Source organism: Panthera uncia, chromosome D1, assembly GCF_023721935.1.
Source record: "Panthera uncia isolate 11264 chromosome D1, Puncia_PCG_1.0, whole genome shotgun sequence".
Lineage (NCBI taxonomy): Eukaryota > Metazoa > Chordata > Mammalia > Carnivora > Felidae > Panthera > Panthera uncia.
Genome location: NC_064808.1, coordinates 91,901,317 through 91,928,324, shown reverse-complemented (window position 1 = coordinate 91,928,324; position 27,008 = coordinate 91,901,317). Strand labels below are relative to the sequence as shown.

Here is a 27,008-nt window from a genome sequence, read left to right as displayed (position 1 = left end):
TTTAAGTAAGATAACCTGTAAATTGCACAGCATATAATAGGTACTCCATTAATGTTCGCTTCCTTCTCTTTCCAAATACCCATCCCTTTGGGTTTGTAAAAAATATTTATGTATGTATTTTTGAGGGAGAGAGGGAGCCTACAAGTCGGGGAGGGGCACAGAGAGAGAGAGAGAGGCAGAATTCGAAGCAGCCTCCAGATGCTGAGCTGTCAGCCCGGAACCTGACACGGGGCTCGAACCCATAAACCGCAAGATCAGGACCTGAGCCGAAGTCGAGCATTTAACTGACAGCCACCCAGGCGCCCCTCCATCCATTTGCTGAAGTGGTCCTATGACAAGCTCCCTGACGGGCAAGGGCCATGTTTTCCTATTCTGATGTTCACAGCCCCGAACCCAGTGCCAGAGCTTGCCACGGTACGTGCTTGTTGAAGGAATGTTTCATTGAATGAGCAAACGCGTGAACCGTCAGGTGTTGGGTTTTAGAGAAAGTTCCCGTGGAAGACTGTCACTGTGTTTCCCCTCACCGTGATCCAGAAACAGAGGCCACTGCTGGTGCTGGCATCCATCCGCTCGGGGGGACAAGTGGCCCGGTGGCTGAGCGCACACTTGAGTGCCACGCCTTCCTTTTTTCAGCAGAGGGACCCGGACCAAGTTCCATAATCCCGCTAAGCCTCGCTTTCCCCACCTGCTCAGTGAGGGATACGATGGCACCAGCGTCACAGGGTTGAGTAAGGACCCAGGGAGACCATTTCTATTTACAACGTGTAGTAAAGTGCCTGGTTCCTCGTATACACTCAGTACCTGTTAGCTAGTACGCCGCTCGTGTGGAGAGGCACAGAACGGTGACAATGACAATGGCTGGGTCTGGTCTGTGTACTTTCCCCTGACCCACCAGTGTTGAGTCAGAGCCTCTTATGTAGCTTTGAGCTGAAACCATTTCAGAAGCGTTAAAAACCACCCATGTTTAAGTATGTTTAGCTGATCCCAGGGGCTCAGGGAGACAGGTAGTAGAAATGGGAGGAGAAAAAATGAGCCCAGCAACCCGAAATGACTCCTCATTTTCATCTGTTTCACCCAGATATGGGAGGGGGGTGGTAGTGAGGGAAGGCGCTGCCCCCTCTCTGCATTTGAAATCCCATTTGCCAATTGCTGGAGCGCAGACCCGCCCTGTTCCTTCACCCCCTGAGGTCCTGGTGACCTCCGAGCTCCAGACTAGGAGGAGGAGGCCAGGGTGTCAGTCACAGCTCCACCCTACGCTCCTGTGTGAGCTGAACACATCTTTTCACCTCTCCGTCGTCTCCTTCTCCTCTTCTGTGAACGAAAATAACGGGGCACCGGGTGGCTCAGTCGGTTGAACGTCCGACTCTTGATTTCAGCTCAGGTCATGACCTCACGGTTCGTGGGATCGAGCCCCACGTCGGGCTCTCTGCTGACAGCATGGAGCCTGTTTGGGATTCTCTCTCTCCCTCTCTCAAAAAATAAACTTAAAAAAAAAAACAAAAACAAAACCAGTGATGATCGGCCTGTTTCTCAGGGCTGTTAGAGGATCCATGAATGATTACATAAAAGTCTTTTTTTTTTTTTTTTTTAATTTTTTCAACGTTTTTTATTTTTTGGGACAGAGAGAGACAGAGCATGAACGGGGGAGGGGCAGAGAGGGAGACACAGAATCGGAAACAGGCTCCAGGCTCCGAGCCATCAGCCCAGAGCCTGACGCAGGGCTCGAACTCACGGACCGCGAGATCGTGACCTGGCTGAAGTCGGACGCTTAACCGACTGCGCCACCCAGGCGCCCCTACATAAAAGTCTTAAAAGCTCCTCTATTACCATGGCGTTGGGGCTACCCACCATTTTTATCAGTAAGTGCCATCCTTTTCCTGGGCACATCCTGCCTTCCGCACGTCTCCAAGCACTTCTGCGCCAGGCTGCCAGCCTGACAGGCGTCCGGGGGCCGCCCATGGCTCTGGATTAACCTCCCGCCTTCCCCAGTGCCCCCCAGGGACACACCCTCTTTTATCCGGTGGACACCTTTGCTTTCAACCAGCTGGACTCTCCTCTGCAGGGACTCAGAGACTCTACACAACAGACACTCCCCCTCCAGGGGTGCCTGATTTCCGTGGTTTTCTATAGAACCCGTAACCTAAAAACAGAACCTTCTGGACTGAACACAAGAGACTTGCCGCCTTAAATGTGAAACCGAGCCAAGCAGCTAGATAGGGCACTAACCCACACTCCATTCGCAGGTATGTCTTAGGGGAGGAAACGCGTATGAAAACGTGCAGAAATGGTGACGTTCCGGAGAGGGAGCTGGTCGTAAAAATAGAAATCACGGCCGTGTTTACCGAGCACCTATTGTAGGCAGGGGGCGGGGCCAAGTGTTACTATAACATTCATGATACATTCAGTCTGCCTCTGGGATCGGTGTGTCCCTGGCTGGCTGTGTGTCCTTGAGCAAAACAGAGGCAACTTCTGATCCTGTTTCTTGGGGGAATAACTATGGTTCAACAGGTGCAGTGTGTTGAACTTTTGAAACTTTGATCCCATTCTCTTGGGAAGTACCACAGGCAGAGAGAGAGAGGAGTGGGTCTCTGCAGCCCCACAGGGAGCACCAGTAACTTAGGATCTTAGAGGAAAAGGGGGAACCCTGGCCAGACTCTCCCCAGTGCATGATGATCATTGACCACCCCCCACCCTCCACCATCCACCTTGGATGAGTGAAAACTGCCCCCCCACTGATGCTCAGAGCCTCTCAGGGACTCCCAACTTCTCTCCTGAGCTGACCTAAAGTCCTCTGCCTCCTGGGTTGTGTCCCCTTCTCCTGTAGACTTCCCGTGACAATAGTTCCACATCACTGGCCGATTTCCCCTCCGCGCCTTTTCTTGTGGCCGTGTCTGGAAAGCTTTCCTTTTGCCCCAAATCCCGTACACTCCTCGAGCCCATGCTAGGTGGTTTGAGGATGTTTTTAGCAGAGAACGAATCCACGTCTTCCCATGCCCCGTCTTGAAATATTCCCATTAGTGCGGAACTTACACTTATTCTGGGAAAATTGCGAAGATCGTTAGATACCATGGAGAGGTGTATGTGCAGGTGTTATTTTTGAGTGCCCAGTAGATGCCGGATGCCGTGCTGAACTCTTCAGATACAGGATCTGATACCAATATTCATTGCCATTCTGCATTGCGACGTGGGTGCTGTTATCCCCACCTAAGAGACTGGGAAAATTAATCTTCAGGTAATTAACTTGTCCATAGTCCCACAGTTAGTCGGCTCTCAAGAATGAACTATAAAGTTCGTTTTATACCACAAGCATACCACTTGTGTCTCTGTGCAAAAAGTCTTTGATTTTGGGGGGAGGAAAGCTATTGTCTGGATCCTAGGGAGACTTATAACAGAGGCAGAAACCAATGTGTTTTATTATCTCACCACCCATGGTCTAATGGCTGGTTTCCCAATTACAAACTCCAGAGAGGCCAGGGCTTCAGCCCCCTTTACACAAGAACAAAACAAGGCCTCTCCATCTGGACCGCTGGGCCCTGCCACATAAACACATCAGGGAACCTAAGCAGCATTTTCCCTGCTCACCACCCCCTGCGGAGAGCGGCTTAATGGGCTCTTTCTGGGTTGGAAAATAGAGTCTTGTTGATAGAAGAGAAAGAGGGGTGTCACCACAGGTTGGGTTTCTTCAACTGGAAGGCCTCCTTAAGGCTCCCAAACAGCTCAGCATTCCCCCCGCTCCCCTTCTCCGATTAGCCTTATAAAAAAGCCCACAGCACTTTCCTTCCTGTTGGCCAGCCTTTTGGTGGTCGCGTCCCCGGCCCCCTGGCAGGCTTGAGATCCCATCGATTGTTAGATGTACAGCTCTCAAACAGGCCCCAGCAGCTGAAAGCCTAGGCCATTAGCCCCAGCTAACTGAAAGGGTTCACCGCCAGGAGACTGATTCCGAGATTGGGTCTTTATGATCAATATCTCTTTCTCCGTTAGGTTCATTTCCTCCAAAGGAAATGGGTAGGACCATTATGGTTTATGTTTATTGACAGGCCTCTCCACTGGCCTTCTCCAGCTTCACAGGGAGGAGGCAGAGACTTCGGAGGTGAGGTTGTTAAACTGAACTGCCCAGCCTCTTGCAAGCCTCTCTTACTGGCCTTTGGTGACAAACAGTAGCAAGGGATTCCTTGGGCCAAAGTGACAGAATACATTATTTTGTTGCGTAGGAAAGAGTGATCGACCCTACCAGGTACAGGAAAGGTGGCACGAGTTTGGGCACAGTTGGAAAGAGTCTGAACACACAGAAGAACTTTCTGAGCACAAGGGCCATTACTTTCTATAATCAAGAGACATAGTGGATTCCCCTGAAGATCTGTGAGAACGAGAAAGATTCCTTCAAAGGTGCAACCTCGAAGGAAGTCCAGCCTTGTCTGGCCGTAAGGAAGAATGGACCAGCCAGTTTCTAGATCCTTTGTAACCATAGAATCATGGGTTAGTACTTATGGTGGCTTCTGAGGACCTCATAAGACTTTACAGATGTCACACCTTTCTTTCTCAAACTCCCTGGGTGGGCATTCATCACTTTCTCTTTGAAGATGAAAAACTAAAGCATCAAGTTGGGAAACAACTTCCTTTGGGGAAAAAGCACCTGAGAACCTGTGCCCGCGTCCCAGCTCCTGCAAGGACCCACTGGGGCAACAGCATTTCGCCACTCCTTGATTTTACATCCACCAAAAAGTTTTGGCTGAAATAACCATCTCTGCTTTGGCTTGTGTGGTTCTTAGATGCTCCTCAAATGCTCCCCAACATTCTTTTGCCTTCTGACCATCAGTTAAAGTCGGGACCAAATTTGTATGGGTCTTATTGGCCACTGGTAGCTGAGAGGGTAATTATGTCCGAAAATGAAGTATCGATTAATGGGCAGCGATTGATGAGACGTTCAGGGGATCACATTGGTTGCTCTGGAAGCATCTCCCATCCTTGGCCCCTAGAGTGTCTGGACTCATGTCTGCCCCATATTCTGCGTCCATCCCGTCCTCACGCCTTTCTGCTCTGCACGTGGGCGATGCCTCATTGCTGAAACAACCCTACCCAACCTAACAGAAGAGAAGGCAGAGCAGGCTGATCATAGTTTGAGGTGGAAGCAAACCTTCACCAGAGGAGAAAGTCGGAATCCGAGAGGAAGTGGGTATTAAGCAAAAGCCCAAGAAACAAGTCATTTCTGATGCATAGAAAAAAGATAATAAGGTAGGGAGAACTTCTCCTTTAGAGATTAGTAGGGGTTTTGTGGGGTTTTTTTTTTTTCGTTTTTTGATTTTTTTTTTTTTTAGTCCTAAAAGCTTTCTTCATGTCTAGACTTGCTCCTTCAGAGGAGGATAGGTTTGGTTTTAGTCACTTTTATGTGGAGGATAAGAGGGAGGACTGTGCTGATTGAGCAGAGGTAAATGCACAGGCAGACAGGTGCTAATATTCTCAACATCTCCACCTCCCTCTTCTACCAAGAAACCCCATTCTGGTAGGCAGGAGCAGGTAGGCACCCAGGAGGCAGAAGCAGGTGTCCACGACCATTCCCAACCAGAGGGGTAGGGGCCACTTCAGCCTGGGTTTCCAGAGAAGAGGAAGCTTGGGGGCAGTTAGCAGAAATGCTTCCCAGGGCTCTAGGCTCAGGGCGTCAACTGTTCAGTATACTTCTTTCACTGATTCAGAGCTTAGCCACAGCCTGTGGGAGCAGCCCCTGGATTGGGACAACCACAGAAATGACCGGACAGCTGACCTATCAGGTGAGAGCTGCCCAGGTCCAGAGAGGAGGCTTCTTGACAATATAGCTTTCACCATTTTTCATGAGGGTTTAAAGTCTGTGAAGCTCTCGGTGCAAGGAAGGCCTCCAATCATTATTGACTGTGTTGACTCTTCCTCCTGCTGGAGCAGCCTGTGGGTGCAGAGTCACCTGCTTGCCTCTATTCTCAGGATAGCTGTCCGCCTCAGGCAAGTCGTTAAGCCGCCTCCAATTCTCTGATGAAGAAGGTCCGAAGAAGGTCCGCATTAAGCTGGCAATTCTCCACCCAGCACACTAAAAGCCTCTGATATTTCTTCCTAAAACCACACTACAAAACAATGTCCGTTTTTCAAATACACCCTAAAAGAATCCCTCAACGTTGTTTAGTGGAACCAGTGGCCCCTTGATAGGGCTGGACTTTCCAACCAGGAAAAACAGAAGTTGGGTTCCCTCTAAGTTTGCTCGCTCCCCAGTCTAGCACAGATCATTAAGCTAATTCTGAGGAAAGAGAATAAGGTATCTGGTTAATTAGGTCATCCTTTAATTGAATTCAAAGTATTAGATGTGGAAAATGTAACAACTGGTATCCTGGAGGTTGACATTTTTTTTTTAATTCTACAGTGAGCATTAAATATTGCTAATATTTGAGATTATCTTAGCTACATGAAGGAATGATAGAATTTTCATCGCATGGGGAGTTTCATCTACTTGCAGGATTACAGGCTTGGCCTCCTGTCTTCTCTTTTCCTACATAACGAAGTTTTCGGTCACAGGGAACCAAAGCAAGAGCGTACACGATCTGGAGGCCGCAAGATGTGCTGACCAGCAATCCAAAGCCAAGGACAGAACAACTTCAAGTAATTGGAAAGCTCGGCTTGATTGGATCAAGCTCTTACTACTTTGAGGGAATGTCCTTCCTTTTCTAGCAGTATGTGTGTTGCTTCTCGTGTTTTAAAAGATTCCGGTGTCAGATATTTGAGTTTTGTCAGGTGCAGAAAAATAGGGGAAGAACTCTTCTGAGGGCACGTAAAAGATGAATGACCCTGGAGAACCTGGGAGTCTGAGCCAACCTGTCTACCTGAGCCAGGGATGCCTTGACTGTTTATTGATCCCAGTATTGAGTGATTTGGGAGCTGACGGTACTCCGTAGGGAATCGGAACTCACCGGGTAGCCTAAAAGAAGTGTCTGGCTTACGAACAGAAAGAGATATGGAATCACAGGCTGACAGAAGCAGCTTTATGAATGTGGTTCCCACAACGAGACCTGGTGTCTGGTGAGGATTCTTGGTCTAGCTGTCCTCATGGAACGTAACAGAAATTGTTCGTGCTCACCATGCACAGACTTATCTGTACTATACTGCCTAGGGTCGCTTGGCCTACAATTGAAGAACGCCAGCCCCAGAAACTCCCTTTCCTCTTCTCTGTATGCCCAGCGCCTGACATACGGCTGGTGTTCGGCCGAGGGTGGCCCTTACAGGACGTTCCAGTCCAGCTCAAAACCTGTGGTTCTGAGAGGGAGCAGGAATCATGCTGCACTGGGACACGGGGCCGGCCTGAATCCACACAGGCAGGCCTGAACCCAACCACAGGACCCAGAGGCGATGGTCTCCCAAAAGGACCCGGACCAAACTCTATTAGAGTGTAGCTTTCTGAGCTAAACTTTTGGCTTGGGTTTTGGTTTTCGCTTGGTTTCCTGGTAAGAGTTCCTGGGGAGGAAGCGAAGGCGAGAGGAAAGAAAGGAAGGGAGGAAGACGCAGAGGGAAGAATGCCACTTTGTCTTAGGCAAACCAGAAAGGAATATTTCCTTTCCAAGCCCTTTTAAGACTTGAGGGCCTCTCTGTGAGCGTGGTGGTGGGGTCGAGCGGTGGCCCTGGGGCCAGACCAACCTGGAACCTAAAATTCAGGAGAGCTGAGGGCAGACAGTGGGAGGGATCCCAGGGAGAGCGAAGCAAGGCCATCAGTGGGGGCTGCTGGTTCCTCCCATGTGGGCTGATGTCCTCACAGACGCTTGCCTGATCTGTCCGTGAGCCATTGCTTTGATCTGATTGGTGCTGTTCTTTCAAACCACCATGAGTAGGACATCAGAGTTTGCATTGGTTGTTTTGTTTGCATTTGGTTGGTTTTTGGGGTTTTCTTCCCCCCACCTTCTGCTACGAATGAACCCTAGACATAATGGGCAAGGTTAGGACCGGGATCAGAGGTGAAATTTGTGTTCTCACGTAACAGAGCTGCAACATTTCCCGTGTCCGACCAAGTCCAACCACAAAGATCCCATCTGAATAATCGGCTGCTATAATCCAATGGCTAGACCACTCGCCTTTGAGTTTAAAGGGATACTCCGCCTTGATCTGCCCAGGGTCTCCGACAGCCTGCCAACTTCTGAGTCACTCCGAGCAGAGCAGCTGTGCAGGCTCAGCCTGGTGTTTGGGGTCCACCCCGCACACCCCACTGTTCTTGGCACTGGCCCCATCGATGGGCCGTGGAGGTGGGAGCTCTATAGCAACAGTCTTTGTACAGCAGGGTGGAGCGGGGAGATGTGCTGTGCCACTGCCCATGTTCCGTCTGTTCTGTGGGCAGAGTTCTGGGAACACACTCAACCCAAACCATTGTCAGCCTGCTGGTGCGTGAAGGAGCAGCAGAGCCCTGCCTGTGGCTTGTGACCCTAGGGAAGTGGTGATTTTACTCCCGCTGCCCAGAGAATCCCATTCCTCTGTTTCAGATCGGTAATGGCTTTCTAGAAACTTTCTCTACCCCCCCCCACCACCAACAACAAAAAAAACAGAGCACCTCACTTTCACACCTTCCTTCCTTCCAGAAAGTTTTTGTTTTTTTTTTTTTGTTTTTAATTTTTTTTTTTTAACGTTTATTTATTTTTGAGACAGAGAGAGACAGAGCATGAACGGGGAGGGTCAGAGAGAGGGAGACACAGAATCTGAAACAGGCTCCAGGCTCTGAGCTGTCAGCACAGAGCCCGACGCGGGGCTTGAACTCACGGACCGCGAGATCGTGACCTGAGCCGAAGTCGGCCGCTTAACCGACTGAGCCACCCAGGCGCCCCAGAAAGTTTTTGTTTTTAATGTTTATTTATTTTTGAGAGACAGAGAGACAGTGCAAGCAAGGGAGGGCCAGAGAGAGAGAGAGGGAGACACAGAATCTGAAGCAGGCTCCAGGCTCTGAACTGTCAGCACAGACACGCGGCTCGAACTCATGAACAGCAAGATCGTGACCTGAGCCGAAGTCAGATGCTTAACCAACTGAGCCACCCAGGTGCCCCCCAGAAAGTTCTTTCTGGTGTCTAACGTGAGCCCTTTGTGCTCTAGCCAAAGCTTATTATTTTTTTTTAATTTTTTTTTAACGTTTATTTATTTTTGAGACAGAGAGAGACAGAGCATGAACGGGGGAGGGTCAGAGAGAGGGAGACACAGAATCTGAAACAGGCTCCAGGCTCCGAGCTGTCAGCACAGATCCCGACGCGGGGCTTGAACTCACGGACCGTGAGATCATGACCTGAGCCAAAGTCGGCCGCTTAACCGACTGAGCCACCCAGGTGCCCCAAAGCTTATTTTACTTTGGCCCTTGCTAGAGAAGGTACATCAGATACAAGAACCTTCCATAAAATTGAAGATTTCTCAAACCTGTCTTCTTCAGAAAGAAGAATTTGGGTTTTCTTAAACTTTCATCAGAGCCCTGTCACCCAAACCTTTCATTATCTTTCTCAATTATATCTTTGAGCCCTCTCCAAAACCTGTCTTTTGAGTTATGGGGACCGTAACTTAATTAGATCTCTCATTTCCAGATGATACTCCTGGTGCTTAAGGAAAAATGAATTAAATTTCAGTCAGATATATTTCACTGGGGGAAGGGCCTGTAAAAAGAAAGAAAGAAAGAAAGAAAGAAAGAAAGAAAGAAAGAAATTGGATCCTTTATATAAATAGGACATTGTATCACAAATGAGTTTTTCTTTCCCCGGTTTTTTGAAACAATGGGTCTTTTTTTGGTGAATTTAATTCCTCAGAGATTCTAACCTAAAAGACCATGATTTGCATTCTTTCGTGGGTATGTGGGTTCTGCATCCAAAAAAAAAAAGCATACGATGTGTGCCTCTAATAAGTGGGCAACATGGCAGCAATTAAGCACCTTAAGGTCTGGGGCGAGTGTGTGGGGGGGAGGGGGGGGGTCCGGGGGGGGGGGTCCCTGTGTTTCCAGCCTTTTCTGTACCAGCTTTTGTTCTGAGGGGTTCAGAGGGGTCTGTCTGGCTTGCTTCTGTAATGCTGTTCTACTTAGATGTGTAGATGTCTTAATCCCGATCATATGGTGTTTATGCTCAGAATTTCATACGGGAGAAGGTATTTAATTGATCTTTGGGCTGTGGAACCAAGCCACAGAGCCAATGGTAGGGACAGGCTGCTTTGAGCCCTCACCTGAGATCCCCCGGGGTAAAGTGAAGAAGTTGGGCTCACTCACAGATGACCTGAAGGTCCTTCTAGGCTGACCCCTGTGAAAAAGAACCCTCTTCCAAAGAACCTGGATCTGTAGACTACAAGGGATGGGAACGGCCATTTATTGATCAACTCCGTGGGGTCAGATGAGAGTTCAAGGCCCCTCAGGTACACACCTATGGAGCAGATATGGCTAAGTGGCTGCCACCACAACCTCCCCACCCACCCACCCCTGCCCAGAGGAGTCTACACTATTTGGATCCCACTCAAAATGTCACTTCCTCAGTGAAGCCTTCCCTGACCCCTTGACCAGCCCAAGTTCGGTGTTCCCGTCCTATGTTCTTATGGCTCCCCATGCTTTCCCTTCATTGATTGCACTCGCCACCAATGTAATTATCTGTACAATCAAGGTTTTCATGCCCGCTCCACCCAAATCTCCATGAGGGTGGGGACCGTAGAAGTCTTGTTTGTCACCGTATTCCTGGAGCTTAGCACAGTGCTGACAAAATAGTTGCGCTTCAGGAAGTATTTCTCGAGCAAACAGAAGCATGAATGCAGAACGAATGGATGCACGGCAAAGCTGGTGACAAAGCCAGAACTGGCTGGCTCTCAGAGACCTGAGATTTGAGACACTCTTACTCGCGTGCTTGTGCCCAAGGGCCTCACCGCTGTCACCTTCCTGTGACACCGCCCCGTCCAGTAATAGAGTTTTGACTCCAGCAGGGGGAGTGATGGAGGCAGAGCGGGCCACACTCTTAACCTGTCTTTTGTCCCCAGAGGCGTCTAAAAGAGCGGGGAGATTATAGATCTAGCCTGAGGCTGGGGGTGGTGGCTGGAGATGGGTGGGAGGGGTCACTGAACTGGACCAAAGCAAACGTCCTTGTGGGCATCAGCTTCTAACACGCTTTGCCAACGGGCTGCAAACACAAAACTGCTCGGCCGGGGATCTGGGTCAATGAGAGTGGGTGAAAAGGAAGGAGGACGGACCAAGACAGGCAACCTTTAGGGAAGCAAAAATAAAATTCTAATGTGGAAACTGCTGAAAATAGACTGCATGGCTGTCGGGCTGCATGCAAATCCAGTGCTAATTACATGGAAATTAATTACAAGTCCTAATTTCCATATGCCTCGCTAGGACCCTTGGGGGGAGGGGGCGTCCTTGCTGCAGGTGTCTGGTCTCACCCCCACCCCCACACGCCATTGAGGAGGCTCTGATGTCGTCTCCTTCACACTCTCGCCACAGCAGTGAGAAAAGCTGATAGGAGGCTAAAAATACTAACAATAGAAATTTGATTTCTTCTTCCAGACAAAAAGCCTTGGCATCCACAGGAGGGAGAAGTGTTCAGGCAGCATGTGACTGGTTGGTATGAAATAAATAAATAGAGAAAATAGCATATAATTAACTCTAAGTGTACGTGGTTGAGCAGGGATGTGCAGCCTTTCTCTAATGGACTGGGCGGGGGGTGGGGGACAAAAGACCGTGTGACAAGCCATGTGACATGTGACAGGGTTATCAAGCTCATGGCCTCCTGGGTCTTGGTTCCAGGGTGTGCTTCTCCTTAAAGCTGTTTAAAGAAATTCAAAGCATTTCCAAGATACAGCCCCTAACACGGTATCTGTCCCCTGACTTCACTCAAAGATACACCTTAGGTGCGTGGGTGCTGGGTGAATCGATTTCAACAAAACAAAACAAAACAAAAACACCTTGCGGGACATCACTGCCCAGGGCAGATCCCTACGCTCCTGTCTGGAGGCATGTGGGTTTAATCGTAGGGATGGATTTTTTTTTTTTAATGTTTGAGAGAGAGAGAGAGAGACAGAGCATGAGTGGGGGAGGGGCAGAGAGAGAGGGAGACACAGAATCCGAAGCAGGCTCCAGGCTCTGAGCTGTCAGCACAGGGCCCAATTCAGGGCTTGAACTCATGAGCTATGAGATCATGACCTGAGCCGAAGTCGGAGGCTTAACCGACTGAGCCACCCAGGTGCCCCAGGATGGATTTTTAAAGCACAAAAACGAAAACCCATCCCCTTACAGCGCCTGGGGTATGGAGCCTTTGGAGGGCGGATCTGTCCCTTTCGGGTCTTCCTTCCCTTCCACTGTTCTCAAGCGGGTCCTGCTTGGCTCCCTTCTCTCTGGCAGGTTGTTCTCCCACGTCGGCGACCCCTTCCTGGATGACCCCCTGCCCCGGGAGTACGTCCTCTACCTCCGACCCACCGGCCCCTTAGCACAGAAGCTCTCCGACTTTTGGCAACAGTCGAAGCAGATCTGCGGGAAGAACAAAGCCCACAACATCTTCCCCCACATCACCCTCTGCCAGTTCTTCATGGTGAGCCACAGACCCTGCCCCGGCCCCCCAGCCCCTCAGCCCCTGCCCGGGGAGCCCGGCTGCCACACCCCAGCCAGCGCCTTGAGACCTGAAGTCAGAGTCAGCAGCCTCGGGGAGCTGGCCGAAAGAGTCACGGGCTCCTGGGCTTGAATGGACCGTTAAGGAATGAGTACGGTCCCATCTGCCAGGGCCCAGGAGCACCCCGGGTCGGATGCATGATGATTGCTGTTCCTCAGGACTCTAGGGACAAGCCTGACCCACTGAGTCAGGACCTGGACGGGCGGCCCCAACACTGAAACTAAAGCATTTCCACCCTGGCCCACGGGTAAGAGTAGAAATTAGGGAGCTAGGAACAAGAAATGTGCTCTACAGACACGGGAGGGGACTTTAGCCTCATAGACCCTCTGGCCACGAGTTTTGTCTCACCAGATCTTTCTAGAGACAGCAAAGATACCTGTGACCCGCCATAGTTACCTAATCTCCATAATCCTAGCTATCACAGAGCTTACTTAATGACTAAATTAAATCCCCCTCCGTGTAATAAATATAAATACTTTTCATCTACTTTAGTTCCCTGTGGAGATAGAGCAGAATTGGCTTATCCAGGTGTATTCGAGATGAGGCAGAATGGTAGCACTTTTAGACATTTTCAAAAAGTATTTTGAAGTATTTTTTTTCCAGCTTGTCTCTGCCTCTTTAAGACAAACAAAACAAAACCAAACCGTGTTCCTCACACCTTCTTTCTTCCCGTTCCCTCTGAGAATTATAATGATTATCACTTCCTCCCAGTCATTCCAGGATCTTTCTCAAAAGCATTCCGAACGCTAGAGACACTCATTTTCCCCCAGTGCTCCAAGAGGGTGGGGAGATGATATCACAGCTCTCTGAGCTAGCGTGAGACTGGCAGCCGGGTCAACTTCCGATCATCCGAGGAGAACAGAAAAGTCACAGATGATGTGAGAGCAGGGGAAAGCACAACCTTTACCCTGAGATGCCGTTTGCTCCGGGCCCATTCCCCTATTCTCCCTTCCCGCTGGACCAGGCTGCGCCCAGGGGCACAGCAGGGCAGGGCGGGAGGCAAGCGTTGGTCCCATGGCCCCAGCTGAATTTACCAGTTAGACGGCCCACGTCCGGATAACTGGGAGCCTGCAGTTCTCCTCTGTCCTCACAGACAGAAGCGAGGGTTTAGGGATGGCGTCCTCGGCCTCCAGCCCCGGGGCAGAGGATGCCAAATGTTCAGTAGCGGTAGCCCTCCGCCCCCCTCTGAATGGAGCGTTTTGTTTTCCCCTGCCAGTGTGAGGACAGCAAGGTGGACGCCCTGGGGGAAGCCCTGCAGACCACGGTCAGTCGCTGGAAGTGCAAGTTCTCGGCCCCGCTGCCCCTGGAGCTCTATACCTCCTCCAACTTCATTGGCCTCTTCGTGAAGGAAGACAGCGCGGAGGTCCTCAAGAAGTTTGCCGCGGACTTTGCCGCGGAGGCTGCGTCCAAAACCGGTGAGCTGACAGCTGCCAGGCCAGGCGTGGGTCCCGTTCATCAAAAACGGGGAAGGAAAGGGATCGGAAGTTATGGACGGCGGGGCTGGGGCCGGCAGGTGGAGGGCCCTGCGGGGATGTGCGGAGCAGGACGAGGAGCACAGCCCTTTCCTGCAGCACCTGTGGGCTCCCTCTTAAAAATAGCGAACTACTGTTCTGCTAAGCCTCCTGGGAGAATGTCCAACGTCGACCCTCAACAGCCAAGTTGAAGGCTCACAACTCACCGTTTCACACTGAAGCCGTAAGTGTGTCCTCTGCAGCACCGCTCTCTCTCTCCAGTTCAGAGTTAACGAACCTTCCTTCCCTGCCAGCCTCCCTGCCATCAAGGCCTCTGTCGGGGTCTCACGGCTCACTCCGTGAGGGCCCAGGGGTGTGCTCGGCGGGGTAGCACAGCACAGAGAATAGAGTGGAGGCCCTTAGTGTCAGATAAGAGATCCACCAGGCCCACGTCCCGCAACTCCCCGAAACCCATTAGAGGGGTCCCGAAGCTTCAACAGTCTGTCCAGAAGTGTCACCCCTTCAAGATGTTTCTTGCTCTTTCCACGGCAGGCCTTAGTTCAAGCCAGCTGAGATTTCCCACCAAAGGAATTAGCTTAAAAGATGCTCAGGATATGTGTTGACTTAGAGGCAGGAAGCACGGAGAGGGGACAAGTGGGAGAAGTTGCCAGAGCTTTCCGGTCTGCCTACAGGTACAGACGAGCTCACTTAGGTCAAGGTGAGCCTTACCTGCAGTGGGACAGCGGGGTCGAGGGGGGAAGAGTCGGCAGGGGGCAGTTTCTGCTGGCTCCCTTGAGAAATCGCCATCAGTGGGTATTTCTTAGGGACCGCGATGCATTCATCCGTGAAGAAAGCAATGTAACAAGTGGTTTCTCCAGGCCCGAGATACAGGTTCAAGTACCTGTGCTCACAGAGAGCTCTGAGAAGAGAAAGGCCATCATAGGATGCAGTGGCTTCCCCTTCGCAAAAAAGGAAATGCATGCTGGGCTGGGTGATGTGGATCCCTACAGTGGAGAAAGGGCCCTGCCGGCAGGAAGGAACAAAGTGTGTGCAGAGGCTTGTGTGGAGCCCCCTCTCCCCGCCCCCAGCAGAGCAGAGCTGGGCGTGAGCGGTACAGCTGAATCTGAGCATCGCACGCAAACTGGAGGAGGCCCAGAGTTGGCCAGCACCCCCCGCACCCCGCCCCTTTCAAGGAGGGATGGAGACGGGAGAGACCTGAGGAAAACCCCTGCTTTGCCCCTTGGTCTCCAAACCTCTGACCTATAACTCACCTGCCATTTTGCTTAGTGTTCTTTACCAGAAAAGCCCCCGTTAGGGCTCAGGATTCTAGAAAGAGTGTAGCGAAGGCTCAGCGTCACCGAGCAGGATTGCAGGGAGGTCTCCCCTCTCAGAGGAGCTCTGACCCTTAAGATACCTCTTCTACTTAGGGACGGGGGGGCTCCTTAGAGCCCCTCCCCAGGCACCCCTTCTTCCCCCGGGACTAGGCTCTGCTTTCTAACTTCGCTGGGGCCTGCCATTTCATGGCTTAATATTTCAGAGAAATGACATAATAGAGAGGCAAATTGTTTCCTGTTCCTGTCCCTCCACTTCAGGAAAATGACTCTTTTTCATCCCACAGTAGCTATTACCAAAACCACTAAAACTCCCACAAGACCCAAAACTGGTGGTGTGGCCACAAAACTCAAATCCTTCACAAATGTGTAAAGCGGGTCTCAGCCAGGGCTGTGCCAGACTCTTAAGGCGCATAATCAGTGAGAGGCTGCGAGGCCCTTGCTTGCTTTCCTTGTAGGCGAGGGGAGGGCCAGCTCTTCTCCAGTATCTGTGGCCACTCTTTCTAAGAACTTGGCCGCTCGTTCTCTGCCCCTGTGCGGCCCCCTGGTGGTGACCGGGAGAACCGGGTGGCGCTGCCCTGGGTAGCTGGTCCAGCTTCTTGCCTCCTTATGTGGATGGCTGGCCATCCCGTCTTGGCCCTAGAACCTATGCCTCGATATTCTAGACTTTTCTGCAGACCCAGAGTCCATCAGCAAGTAGATTTCTTGTCCTCCTCCGTCCTGGGTGGCTTAAGGAGATTCATCATGCGTGTATGTTCGGCCATTGACCGAATACTAAAAGCCTGTATCACGTGCTGAGCACTGGGGATTCATTGCAAACAGGACACAGAAAACCTTGCCTCATGGGGCTTACACCAAAAAAAAAAAAAAAATACGATGTAGTGTAACAGAAAAATATCCAACTGCTACATCTGTCTCCCTGGGACATGAACAAGCCCGTTAATTCCCTACCTTCGCAAATTCCCTACCTTCCCTTTGGTTGTATCTTCTGCGCTGTTCTAGCTCGGACAGTAGATGGATCTCCCCCATGTAAAGATGTACAAAAGAGAAACATAATTCACCGTTTTGTTTGTTTTGTTTCTTACAGTGTCTTAGAAGCACAGTCTGTATACCTTTTTTTTTTTTCAAGTTTACTTATGTATTTTGAGAGAGAGACAGAGAGAAAGCACAAGCAGGGGAGGGGCAGAGAGGAGGAGAGACAGAATCCCAAGCAGGCTCCACGCTATCCGCACAGAGCCCGATGGAGGGCTAGAACTCATGAACCGTGAGATGACGACCTGAGCCGAAATCGAGAGTCGGACGTTTAACTGCGTCACCCAGGCACCCCACCAGTCCGTTGTATACTTAAAAGCAGTGGCTTCGGTCGGGGAGATTTTATCCCCCGGGGCACGTGTGGCCATGTCTGGAGTCGTTTTTGGTTGCCACAACTTCTGAGGTTATACTACCGGAATCTAGTGGGTAGGGGCCGGGGGATGTGGCCACAGACCCCACAGTGCACGAGGCAGCCCCCACAACAGAGAACCATTCTGTTTTAAACCCTGGAAAACCCTGTCTTAGACCTTGAAAATATTCCATGTTTTCCCCTGGCTCCTCTGTCGGAGCCGCCCAGAAGCCAAGAGACGCGATTTCAAAACGACGGTGATCGGCCCTGGCCCGCACGCCGTCGCAGGATCTCTGCTTTGGCGTCAATTAGCTCATCCTTTGAGGTCGCGGTCTCCTCGGGCTGGTGATCCTCCGTGTGTTACTAGGGGGCAAAGCCGACCCAAACAATGACCTCTCCGCTTCCCTTGTCGGGAGCCAGGGGTGGCCCTTTCCCTCTCGAACTGCAGGCTGTTTGCGATCTGTTGCACCTGCCTGTCCCCTTATTCCGCTGCTGTGAAGGACAGCGGCAGCTCTTGTCCGGCCACGGGACGCCCTCCCTTGTCATTTGGGAGGCGGGATTTATGAGGGCAATCCTTCCGTGTTCTTCCTGGAGCCTCCACCGTTGCTCTGCTGACCACGTTCCAATAACGGTTCCCTTCCTTTGTTTCCAGAAGTACACGTGGAACCTCACAAGAAGCAGCTGCACGTAACCCTGGCTTACCACTTCCAGGCTGGCCACTTACCCACCCTGGAGAAACTAGCCCAGAACATCGATGTCAAACTCGGCTGTGACTGGGTGGCTACCATATTCTCGCGAGACATCCGGTTTGCCAACCATGAGGTAATGTCTCACTGTGGCTCCTGACCCTACCGGAGGCACAGGGGGTGCGGCCAGAACCCGGGAGCACGGGCAGCTCCCTGCTACAGGGAGATGGGGACCAAAGGAAAGCAGCGGAGTGAGCACCGGACCACAATTTCCTCCGGGCTCGGCCTGCTTCCTTGGGAAGTTCTGAGCTTGCAGCCCTCCTCCCCGGGTCCCAAGTGACTCATCTGTGTAATAGCCCCATTGTCCTGTCTGCCCTGCCATTCCACTCATTACTGGAATGATACAGAAGTGAAAAGGGAGAATAGAAAAAGTATGTTGGAAAAGATTTTAATTCTATAAATTCACGGAGTTAATAGAAGACCTCATCCAGATCTTAGGTAAGGAGGACACAGAAATACAAATATATATATATACGTATATATATATATATATATGTACATATATATACGTATATATATGTATATATATATATATATACGTATATATATGTATATATATCTGAACACATAATTAACAGATACTTGCTAAGTATCTATGGCATGTAAGTTACCATGGAACATACTAGAATTTTATTTTTTATTAATTTTATTTTTTTGAATTTACATCCAAATTAGCACATAGTGCAACAGTGATTTCAGGAGTAGATTCCTTAGTGCCTCTTACCCTTTTAGCCCACCCCCCCTCCCACAACCCCTCCCGTAACCCTCAGTTTGTTCTCCATATTTATGAGTCTCTTCTGTTTTGTCCCCCTCCCTGTTTTTATATTACTTTTGTTTCCCTTCCCTTGTGTTCATCTGTTTTGTCTCTTAAAGTCCTCATATGAGTGAAGTCATAGGATTTTTGTCTTTCTCTAATTTCGCTTAGCATAATACCCTCCAGTTCCATCCACGTAGTTGCAAATGGCAAGATTTCATTCTTTTGGATTGCCGAGTAATACTCCATTGTGTATATAGCCCACATCTTCTTTATCCATTCATCCATCGATGGACATTTGGGCTCTTTCCATACTTTGGCCGTTGTTGATAGTGCTGCTATAAACACGGGGGTGCATGTGTCCCTTCAAAACAGCACACCTGTATCCCATGGATAAATGCCTAGTAGTGCAATTGCTGGGTCGTAGGGTAGTTCTATGTTTAGTTTTTTGAGGAACCTCCATACTGTTTTCCAGAGTGGCTGCACCAGCTTGCATTCCCAGAAATATACTAGAATTTTTAAATGTGGTCCTGTCCTCAAGGAGTTTGAGTCCAGCAGGGGAGAGAGAGCAGATACATGAAATAAAAAACAGAGGAGACATGTTGTGACAATTACGTGCATCCCCTGGGAGGCCTGAGTGGGACCACTGATTCCCAGCGCATGTGGGAAGGTTGGCATAATCCTAGCATCCTTCTTTTGAGGGAATCGATAGTGATTTCCAAGACAAGCCTATGCTACTCTGAAGAGTAATATTGCCCTTTGTTTTAAGGAAAAGCTGAGACAAAGAGAGTGGCAAGTGACTGGTCCATAGCTAATTAGCAATTTAGGACCAGAGCTGAAGCCAGAACCCAGGGATTCAAACAAAAAAAAACAAGCAGCCCAAAAAAAAAAAAAAAAAAAAAAAAAAAAAAAAAAAAGACCACACAGTTTAATGAGAAACTTGTCATCTAGTGTAAATACATTTATGAAACCGAATTTGCTTCCAGTTTTTCAACAGTAAAAGGGCTGATATTTTTGGCAGTTTATCTAGCCTCTTAATATCTCTGTTGACTTTTTTTTTTAAGTTCATTTGTTTTGAAAGAGAGCGCACATGTGTGAGCGGGGAGGGGGCGCAGAGGGAGAGAGAAGCCCAACGTGGGGCTCGATCCCACGACCGTGAAATCATGACCTGAGCCAAAATCAAGAGTCGGCCGCTCAGCTGACTGAACCACCCTCCTACCCTTTTGTAAAACGTGAAACACGGTTGAATGAAATCTCAGGGTCTAGACCAGCTGATCTAGCCACTGTCTTGGAATGTTGAGAAGAGCTGACCCATGAACCAGGGGTCCGGGCCAGGGCGCGGAGCCTGCGAGCGTCAGGGACATGCAGCTTTGACCCCGCTGACGAGAATGTCCTGCCCTCCTTCCAAGTCATTTGATGGAAGTTTCTGGAAAGACACACCAAGGAGACGGGGCTTGATCTTGCTTAAGAATTCTGACATCTCCTGGAATTGCTCAGGATGAGCCCTAAATATAACGGGAGAGGTGTGGCTGACCAGACTCCTCACAAGGACAAAGAAAAAGGAAGTCAAGGGTTGCATGCAGATGGGCTGTGAGAAGTCACCTTTCTCAGAGAGGGAAGGTGGCAATGGAATTTTACCAGGAATATCTTCTAATCAACACTGCCCTCCAGTTAAATCAAAGGGTAATTGCTTTTCTGCCTGACCCACATTCTGCGCACTTGGCACGGAGGGAAGGAGGCAGCAAGCGCCCACACGAATTATTTTCTAAAAATAACTTGGCCGCTTTTCTCTCTTATTTGTAAAAGCTCATTTATTACTGTTCCTTCTGATACAGCGCTCTCTCTCTCTCTCTGAGGTCTTTGGCTTTCCCTGAGCCACCCCCCGCATACCTTTTCTTGCCTGCCTTCTGTCCCCAGGACCGTTCACGGTTCCACTGAGGCAACAGATGTCTAGTGAAGGAAAGTGGTTTGGACAAGAGCACTCAGCAAGCCATGCTTGGGAGAACTCCTAGGTCTCCTCCCTCTGCTGGTTCTCCCTTTGATTCCGACCTGCAAATGCCTGTCTGTGCTTCGCGTCGTTTTCCGTGTTAGGGACTGCGTTGGGCCGTGCCCGGTTTATATGCCAAGCGACAGAAATCTGAGGAAGGACAAAAAAGCACACGTGGCTCCAGATCCTGGCTCCATCCCTTCAGCAGTTGTTAGGTTCACTTTCACAGCTTCTAGAACGCTCCCATCCTACGTTGTCTCCTGCAGACGACGGCAACAGTATTTTGCTGGACTGTTGCTGTCGTGCAGGCTACAAAAGAAGATTATAGAAGGGCCGTAATATATAGCCCCGGGTGGGTGCAAGACAGAAGTGTTGCAGCTCCTGCTGTGGTAGGAGCATAAAGAGCTTCAAAGGCAAGGATGTTAGGCTCCTACCTCACGTAGGGTTGCAGCTGCCCTGCACGAGGGGAGGAACAAACTCGAGATAGACCCAACAATTCTTCCAGGTCAGTGGTAAACCTAAAAGAGTATAGGGGCGCCCGGGTGGCTTGTTCGGTTAAGCGTCCAACTCTTGGCTTCGGCTCAGGTCTTGATCTCACGGTTCGTGGGTTCGAGCCCTGCGTCGGGCTCTGCGCTGATGGCACAGAGCCTGCCTGGGATTCTCTCTCTCTGCTCCTCCCCCGCTCGTGCTGTGTCTCTCTCAAAACAAACTTAAAAAAAAAAAAAAACTTTAAAAAAGAAAAAGAGTAAGTATAATGTAGTGCAAAACTAGGCATGTCTCCTGGTATCTCTCAAACGTAGGCTTTTTGCACGAGCTTTTGAATGGGCTGTGGGGACATGGGCACGAGTTATAATTTTAGATTTGCTGCAACATCTTAATTATCGTATTGCTTATTCAATAAATCGAAGCTCCTTGTCGCCTAACTACCCGGTGCCCAGGACACAAGGTCTCCTGTGCTCCTTTGCTGTGCCTCGATTTCCCTGGAGGTAACCTGGAGACAGAATACTCACCCTGCCCCCGCCAAGTGATAGGGGGAACGAGTGTTCTGAAGTCACTTTGAGTTTCTCGAAGGAAAGACACTTCTGGGCCAAAGGCATAATTAATTAGTCAAAACTGTGCTATGCTTGAGGATCTAAGAGACAGAAGTTTCGACTTGCTCCCCCATGACTCGGTGCCTCTCTCCACCCTGTTCCGGGAAAAGGAGTGTTCCTTTTGGTGGATCATCGCATACCTAGCTTAAGAGTTTTTCTTTTCTTGCAGCAAGCTGTTTTCACAACGAAGCAGAAACAACCTCCCTGGCTAGTTTGGAAATGGTGGTTTGAGCACGAACGTGGCAGAGGACAGGGGAAGGAGCAGGAGGCCACCAGGGGCAACGATCTGGAGCTGAAAGATACTGGAAAAGAAATAGGGAAAGAAACGGGGGCCCCAAGCAAAAGGAAAATCAGAATCCAGCAGTACCATGGAGTCCTGTGCATTTTTATTTGCATTCTCTGAGGAAAAAAAAAAAAATCACCTTTTTGCCAGTGCCTTTCCTTAGAGACTTCCAGAAGGAAGTTCCATGAAACATGTTCCGATGTGTCACCTTGACAGACACACGGAGAGCTGATTAGCTCACGAGCACACAGTCCGGGGGGTCAGGCGAGAAGGGAGATTAGGTGTCCTGGTTCGATAGACATAATGATGTGCCTTCTGGATACAGGCTCCGTCCTAAAGAGTTTCCTTAGATTGTCTCATTAACTGTTATAATCCAGGCATTAGGTTACCAATGAGAAAACAGAGGCCCAAGTTAACAGCCTGAAGGTGGAAGCAGAATGGTTAGCCTGCCAGTAATGACTTTGGAGCTTCAGGAAAGTCGGTTAAAGTATCTCCGTCTCAGTGTCCCATGTGAGATAAATAGGATAGAAATGTCTTCCTTACAATTGAGGACCCTTGCTGTTAATGAGAAATCAGGAAGATGTTTTTCCAAAATATCTTCGTGCCCATGCTGTTTGTGTCTACCGGGAAAGGACACAAAACATCAAGTACGTCAGCCAAGCAGTATGGGCTCTGGTTGGCTCTGAAGGCTCTTTATGAGCCCAGAGAAGAAACACGTGGTTTCCATCTGGTTGCCGGTGAAAGCTGGTTACACGGACGTACTGTATACGCTGATGGCTGTGAAAGATATTTTTCTTTCAAGGTCTTTGTCGAAAATGTAGGTTTAGGGGCGCCTGGGTGGCTCAGTTGGTTAAACATCGGACTTCGGCTCAAGTCATGATCTCATGGTTTGGGAGTTCGAGCCCCGCGTCGGGCTCTGTGCCGACTGCTGGGAGCCTGGAGCCTGCTTTCGGAGTCTGTGTCTCCCTCTGCCTCTCTGCCCCTTCCCCTCCCCCTCAAAAATAGACATTAAAAAAAAAAAAATTTTTTTTTTAATGTAGGTTTAAAGAAAGCTCCTTGAAGGCAGAGACTGCCTTGTTTAAGCCCCAGAGTGACTTATAAGGGGAAATGCGTCGGTCCCAAAGCCTTCCTACAGGAGAGTGTCTGCACCCAGACCGTCTGTACCCCCATACGGAAGACTGGCTTTCCATGAGTGGGGTTTCAGGTGTCTATTAGGGTGCCTACCGCAGACGGAGAAGGGGAGATAGGCCCAACCCCATTTGTATAGCAGCTTAATAGAGTGTCTACGGGCTTTCAGATAAATTTCTGAAAATAAATTTCTGAAAACTGAATCCTGACAGGAAGAAAGGCCTGCCCGAAGGGAAGTCTGGAACCATCCAGCAGGACCAGGCACACATCTACAATACCCTGGGGGGGTGGGGGAGACATGCTTTCGGATCGGAGTGCAAATCTACTCAGAGCCTGCAGACCCCAGGGGCACCTGCAGCGTCCGCATCTGGAAGCGGGACACGCAGACGTGCCCCGGGGGCGCGCAGACTGGGCCTCACTCCTCCCTCTCCCCCTCTCTCAGACGCTCCAGGTGATCTACCCGTACACCCCACAGAATGACGACGAGCTAGAGCTGGTCCCGGGGGATTTCGTCTTCATGTCTCCGATGGAGCAGACCAGCACCAGCGAGGGCTGGATCTACGGCACGTCCTTAACCACGGGCTGCTCCGGACTGTTGCCGGAGAATTACATCACCAAGGCCGACGAATGCAGCACCTGGATATTTCACGGGTAAGCAGACTCACGTTCTTCACCTGCTGCTTTGGGAGACCACCACGGGCTGTGGGCAGGTGGTGGGGAAACGGGCTCAGGGGATGGGAGGAAAGCTGTTGGTTCAGGACGCTCAGGGAAGGGCTGACCTGGGGCATGGGAAAATGAGGGATGGGTCCGCTCCGCTTCTCGCTGCCTGCCCCATTTGATGGAACGGAGTTCCTGATCGGAGACTCAACTGAGGCAGCTTGGGGGGGTTCGGGAGGGGGGCGCGCGCGGGGGTCCATCTCTCTGGCTGTGAAGCGTGGGTCATCCCAGTGCTTTTGGGGCTCCTGTCCGCTCTGTCCTGGGCCGTTGCTCAAGAGTGGTCTGACTCCCCAGAACCGCTGGGCAGGTATAAGCCAGCCAGACCGGCAGTGGAAGGCTTTGCAAGGGTCAGGAGACCTAACTGCCCCTCGCTTGCTAGGTGGCCTCGAGCGAGTCTCTGGCGCATAAGCACCTAGAGAGAGAGAGCGTCTAAAGAAATGGGCAACTGCCAGAACCGTAAAAAGACACGCGGTGCCCCTAGTGTCCTCTAGAGTGGGAACTTTCCACCCATCCCTCACGACCGGTTTGCCCCCAAACCAAACTGGTCGCACGGTCAGCGTGGCCCGTGCTGTAGGGCCAGCTTTGCCTCGGCAGATGCAACGGGCACAGGAGGCACCTTCTCTTTCTTAATCGGAGACGCTGAAAGCCAGCCAGCCAGCCCTTCCCTAGCACATGCAGGCGTCTCGCCAGGGTGCGCATGCTGGTTTGTTTTTCCTCTCTCTTGTTCTTGCTCTGTGCCAACGTGGCTGAGAGCCGGAAGCTCTGAGCACCAGCTGCGTGGTGCGTCTAACATTGTTATTACCGCCATGGAAGAGAAGGCGAGAGGGGCACTTTCAGGGAGCGCGTTGCCCGGAGGGAGAAAAGAAAAGGTTCTCTCCCCCCCCAGTCAGCAGCAAGCAGGCAAACCACAAACCCAAAGATGGGAGAGAACACCTTCCTCCTTAACAACCCCCTACCCAGCAATTCCTTCCGCTTCCTTTTGGTCCACCCCCCGCCCGGGAACATCCAGCTTTTCAGGGCACAGTCGGAAGGTCAAAGCTGCCTCGTGTTCCCCAAACATTTGCGTTCTCAGAAAGGCTTCTGAACATCTACTTTGTGTTTCCAAAGTCACCGTTTTATGCCTTAGAAAAACAAGTGAAGCATATTATCCGTGGATACACTGAACACTAAGATGATATGATGCACAGCTCTCAGACCTTTTTTTTTTTAAAAAAAAAACGTCGGGCTAGAAGTTGGAGCAGAGTAGGTGGGAGAAGGCCTGCTGACCCATTCCAGAGCACTGTTTCCAGACCCACTGCTGTCCAAATTAGAGCTCAGGCGGAAACATGGGTCCATGGACCACAGGGACGTTTGCGTGCCACCTCCTTTTCTCTGGCGAGGTCCCTACCGACGATACTGCCCTGGAACCGTATCTGAAATGAAACTGTCAGCTTCCGCAGCCAGTGCTGCTGAGAGTGGGGAAAGGCTAGTGTTAGGTGTTAGGACCCCGTAATCAAGAATTTGAGTTTTTATGCCGCTAGTCTTGGGTTCAAATCTTAACACTCCCACTTAAAAGCTGTGTGACCTTGGCCAAGTTACGTCACCTCTCTGAGCCCCCGTCTGTTACTCTACAAGGTGGGGAGGATAATTGCATTTACCTCACAGGAGCGTTATAAAGACCACAGTGAAGGACTTAGCTTTACACGGATAAGTGCCACACCCGTAATAGCACTGAACCTAAAAAGCTGTTAGCTTTCTGATTTTTCTACCTTGTGTTTTCCAGTCCTCTCTTACATGCTTGTCCAATCAAATGTCTCTTCCCGAGGTGATCCTATAGAAGAACTGTACTTTCCTATTTAACTCCAGAAGCAGAAATGATGTAAGGAGGCTCCTGATAAGACGGATCTTCTCTCTCCCCTAACTAAAGTTAGCCTTGAGGAGGTACAGCCACAGGAGATGCTCCTTCAGTGACCTGGCTGACCCGATGGCAGGTCGCAGAGGGGACTCAGGCCACAAGGAGTGACCTTTCATCGCCCTTTCTGCCCGGTTCTTCTCAGTTCTAAGTCACTCATAAGAAAGTATTTTTTATCTATTTTTTAACGTTTATTTTTGAGAGAGAAAGTGTGAGCAGGAGAGGGGCAGAGAGAGAGAGAGAGAGGAAGACAGAGGCTCTGAAGCAGGCTCTGCGCTGACAGCGAGCCCGATGTGGGGCTCGAACTCCCAAACCGTGAGATCATGACCCGAGCGGAAGTCAGCCGCTCGACTGACTGAGCCACCCGGGTGGCCCCTGAAGAAATCTTCTCCTGCCACCCTGATTAGGGCATCTCGCCTGGTTCTGAGTGTCTCTCAATACTTGTCAGTTGGTGAAGCCCCACTGTGTCCTTTGAATTATGGGTGGGGGCTGGCCGGTCCTTCCGGGCTTACGCACAGGACTGCTGTGTCTGGGAAAGTGCCAGCACCCGGCCCTGGTCCTTGAGAAGATGTCCTGGGTATCAGGCTCAGCTTCCTCCCTACGCAATCTCTCAGCACAAAGCATCTGACTATTGTCTTAATGGAAGTGACAGCACCAGACTGTCTCAAAATGAGTCCGGTCCTTTGATTACAGTGACAGTTGAGAAGAAGGTTGGCATTCTCCTTGCCAACCGAGCTGAAGGACAGAGAGAGAGAGAGAGGAGGGACTCTGCCAGTGTCTTCACAGCTGTAATAAAGAAATTAAGGGACGTGTACAAGCAGGACGTCAAGCCGATTCTGTCTATCCAGACACTTCAGGCCCCGAAGCTTTGATGAATCAGACAGCGAAACCAAATTTTCTTTAACTGTGATGTGTGCAAAGGAGAACAGCCTGTCTCTCCGACTGTGAATGGCACTAGATTTTCTTGGTCTACAGTTGCTTCATTTTTCCAGTTGGTCTCTCAGGCTGCACATCACACTTGCTGATACAGCTTTGTTAGATGACAGCTTCCCGCCACCCCCCCACCTTCCCCCCTCACCCAGATCTGCTGAATCACAATCTGTGACAAGTCGGGCCCAGCCGTGTATTTTTTTTAAAGCTCTCCTGACGATTCTGATATGCACTAGGGCTGAAAGGCCACTTTTGCAGGGTGTGAGGCTTCTGAAGCCTTTGTAAGTAGGAGGAGTCTATTTACAGTAAAAAAAAAAAAAAAGGGATGGGAGGGGGTCGTAAAATTTTTAAAAGCAGAGCCTTAAAAAAAAAAAAAAACTGTTTTCCTAACAGCCAGTTAGCTTTGTTATATCGCTGACTATAACAAGGGCTTTTCCAAAATGAAATTCGAAGAATACTGCTGTGTTAAAATGAAATATTCCTGAACAGAGTAGGTCAACAGGTACAGACCAGGACTCTGGTTTGAGCAGATTGAAACATACGGCTACCCTGGCTGCAAAGAAGCGAGAAATCTCAAATGCAAATGCTCTCCCTTGAACACCGGCTCAGTGAGGCAGAAAGAGATGTTCACTGCATTCGCCTTGCGACCGTAGTTGAATTGCAGTGTTTATTAGATAAAGCCTTTTGGAGGACTTACTAATCACAATAACTCA

At 50.2% G+C, this 27,008-nt stretch overlaps 1 protein-coding gene across 3 annotated transcripts in view; it reads left to right on the top strand.

Moving 5' to 3' along the window:
* UBASH3B (ubiquitin associated and SH3 domain containing B) overlaps positions 1–27,008 on the top strand; it is a 146,839-nt gene that overhangs the window by 92,471 nt on the left and 27,360 nt on the right. For 2 of the 3 annotated variants that reach the window (XM_049620749.1, XM_049620741.1), the window contains exons 2-6: positions 11,507–11,560; positions 12,341–12,527; positions 13,822–14,020; positions 17,421–17,590; positions 23,200–23,408. In XM_049620749.1, the coding sequence (XP_049476706.1) occupies positions 11,507–11,560; positions 12,341–12,527; positions 13,822–14,020; positions 17,421–17,590; positions 23,200–23,408 (819 nt within the window). Of the gene's footprint in view, positions 1–11,506; positions 11,565–12,340; positions 12,528–13,821; positions 14,021–17,420; positions 17,591–23,199; positions 23,409–27,008 lie in introns of all 3 variants that reach the window. The other variant, XM_049620759.1, reaches the window with a different exon arrangement.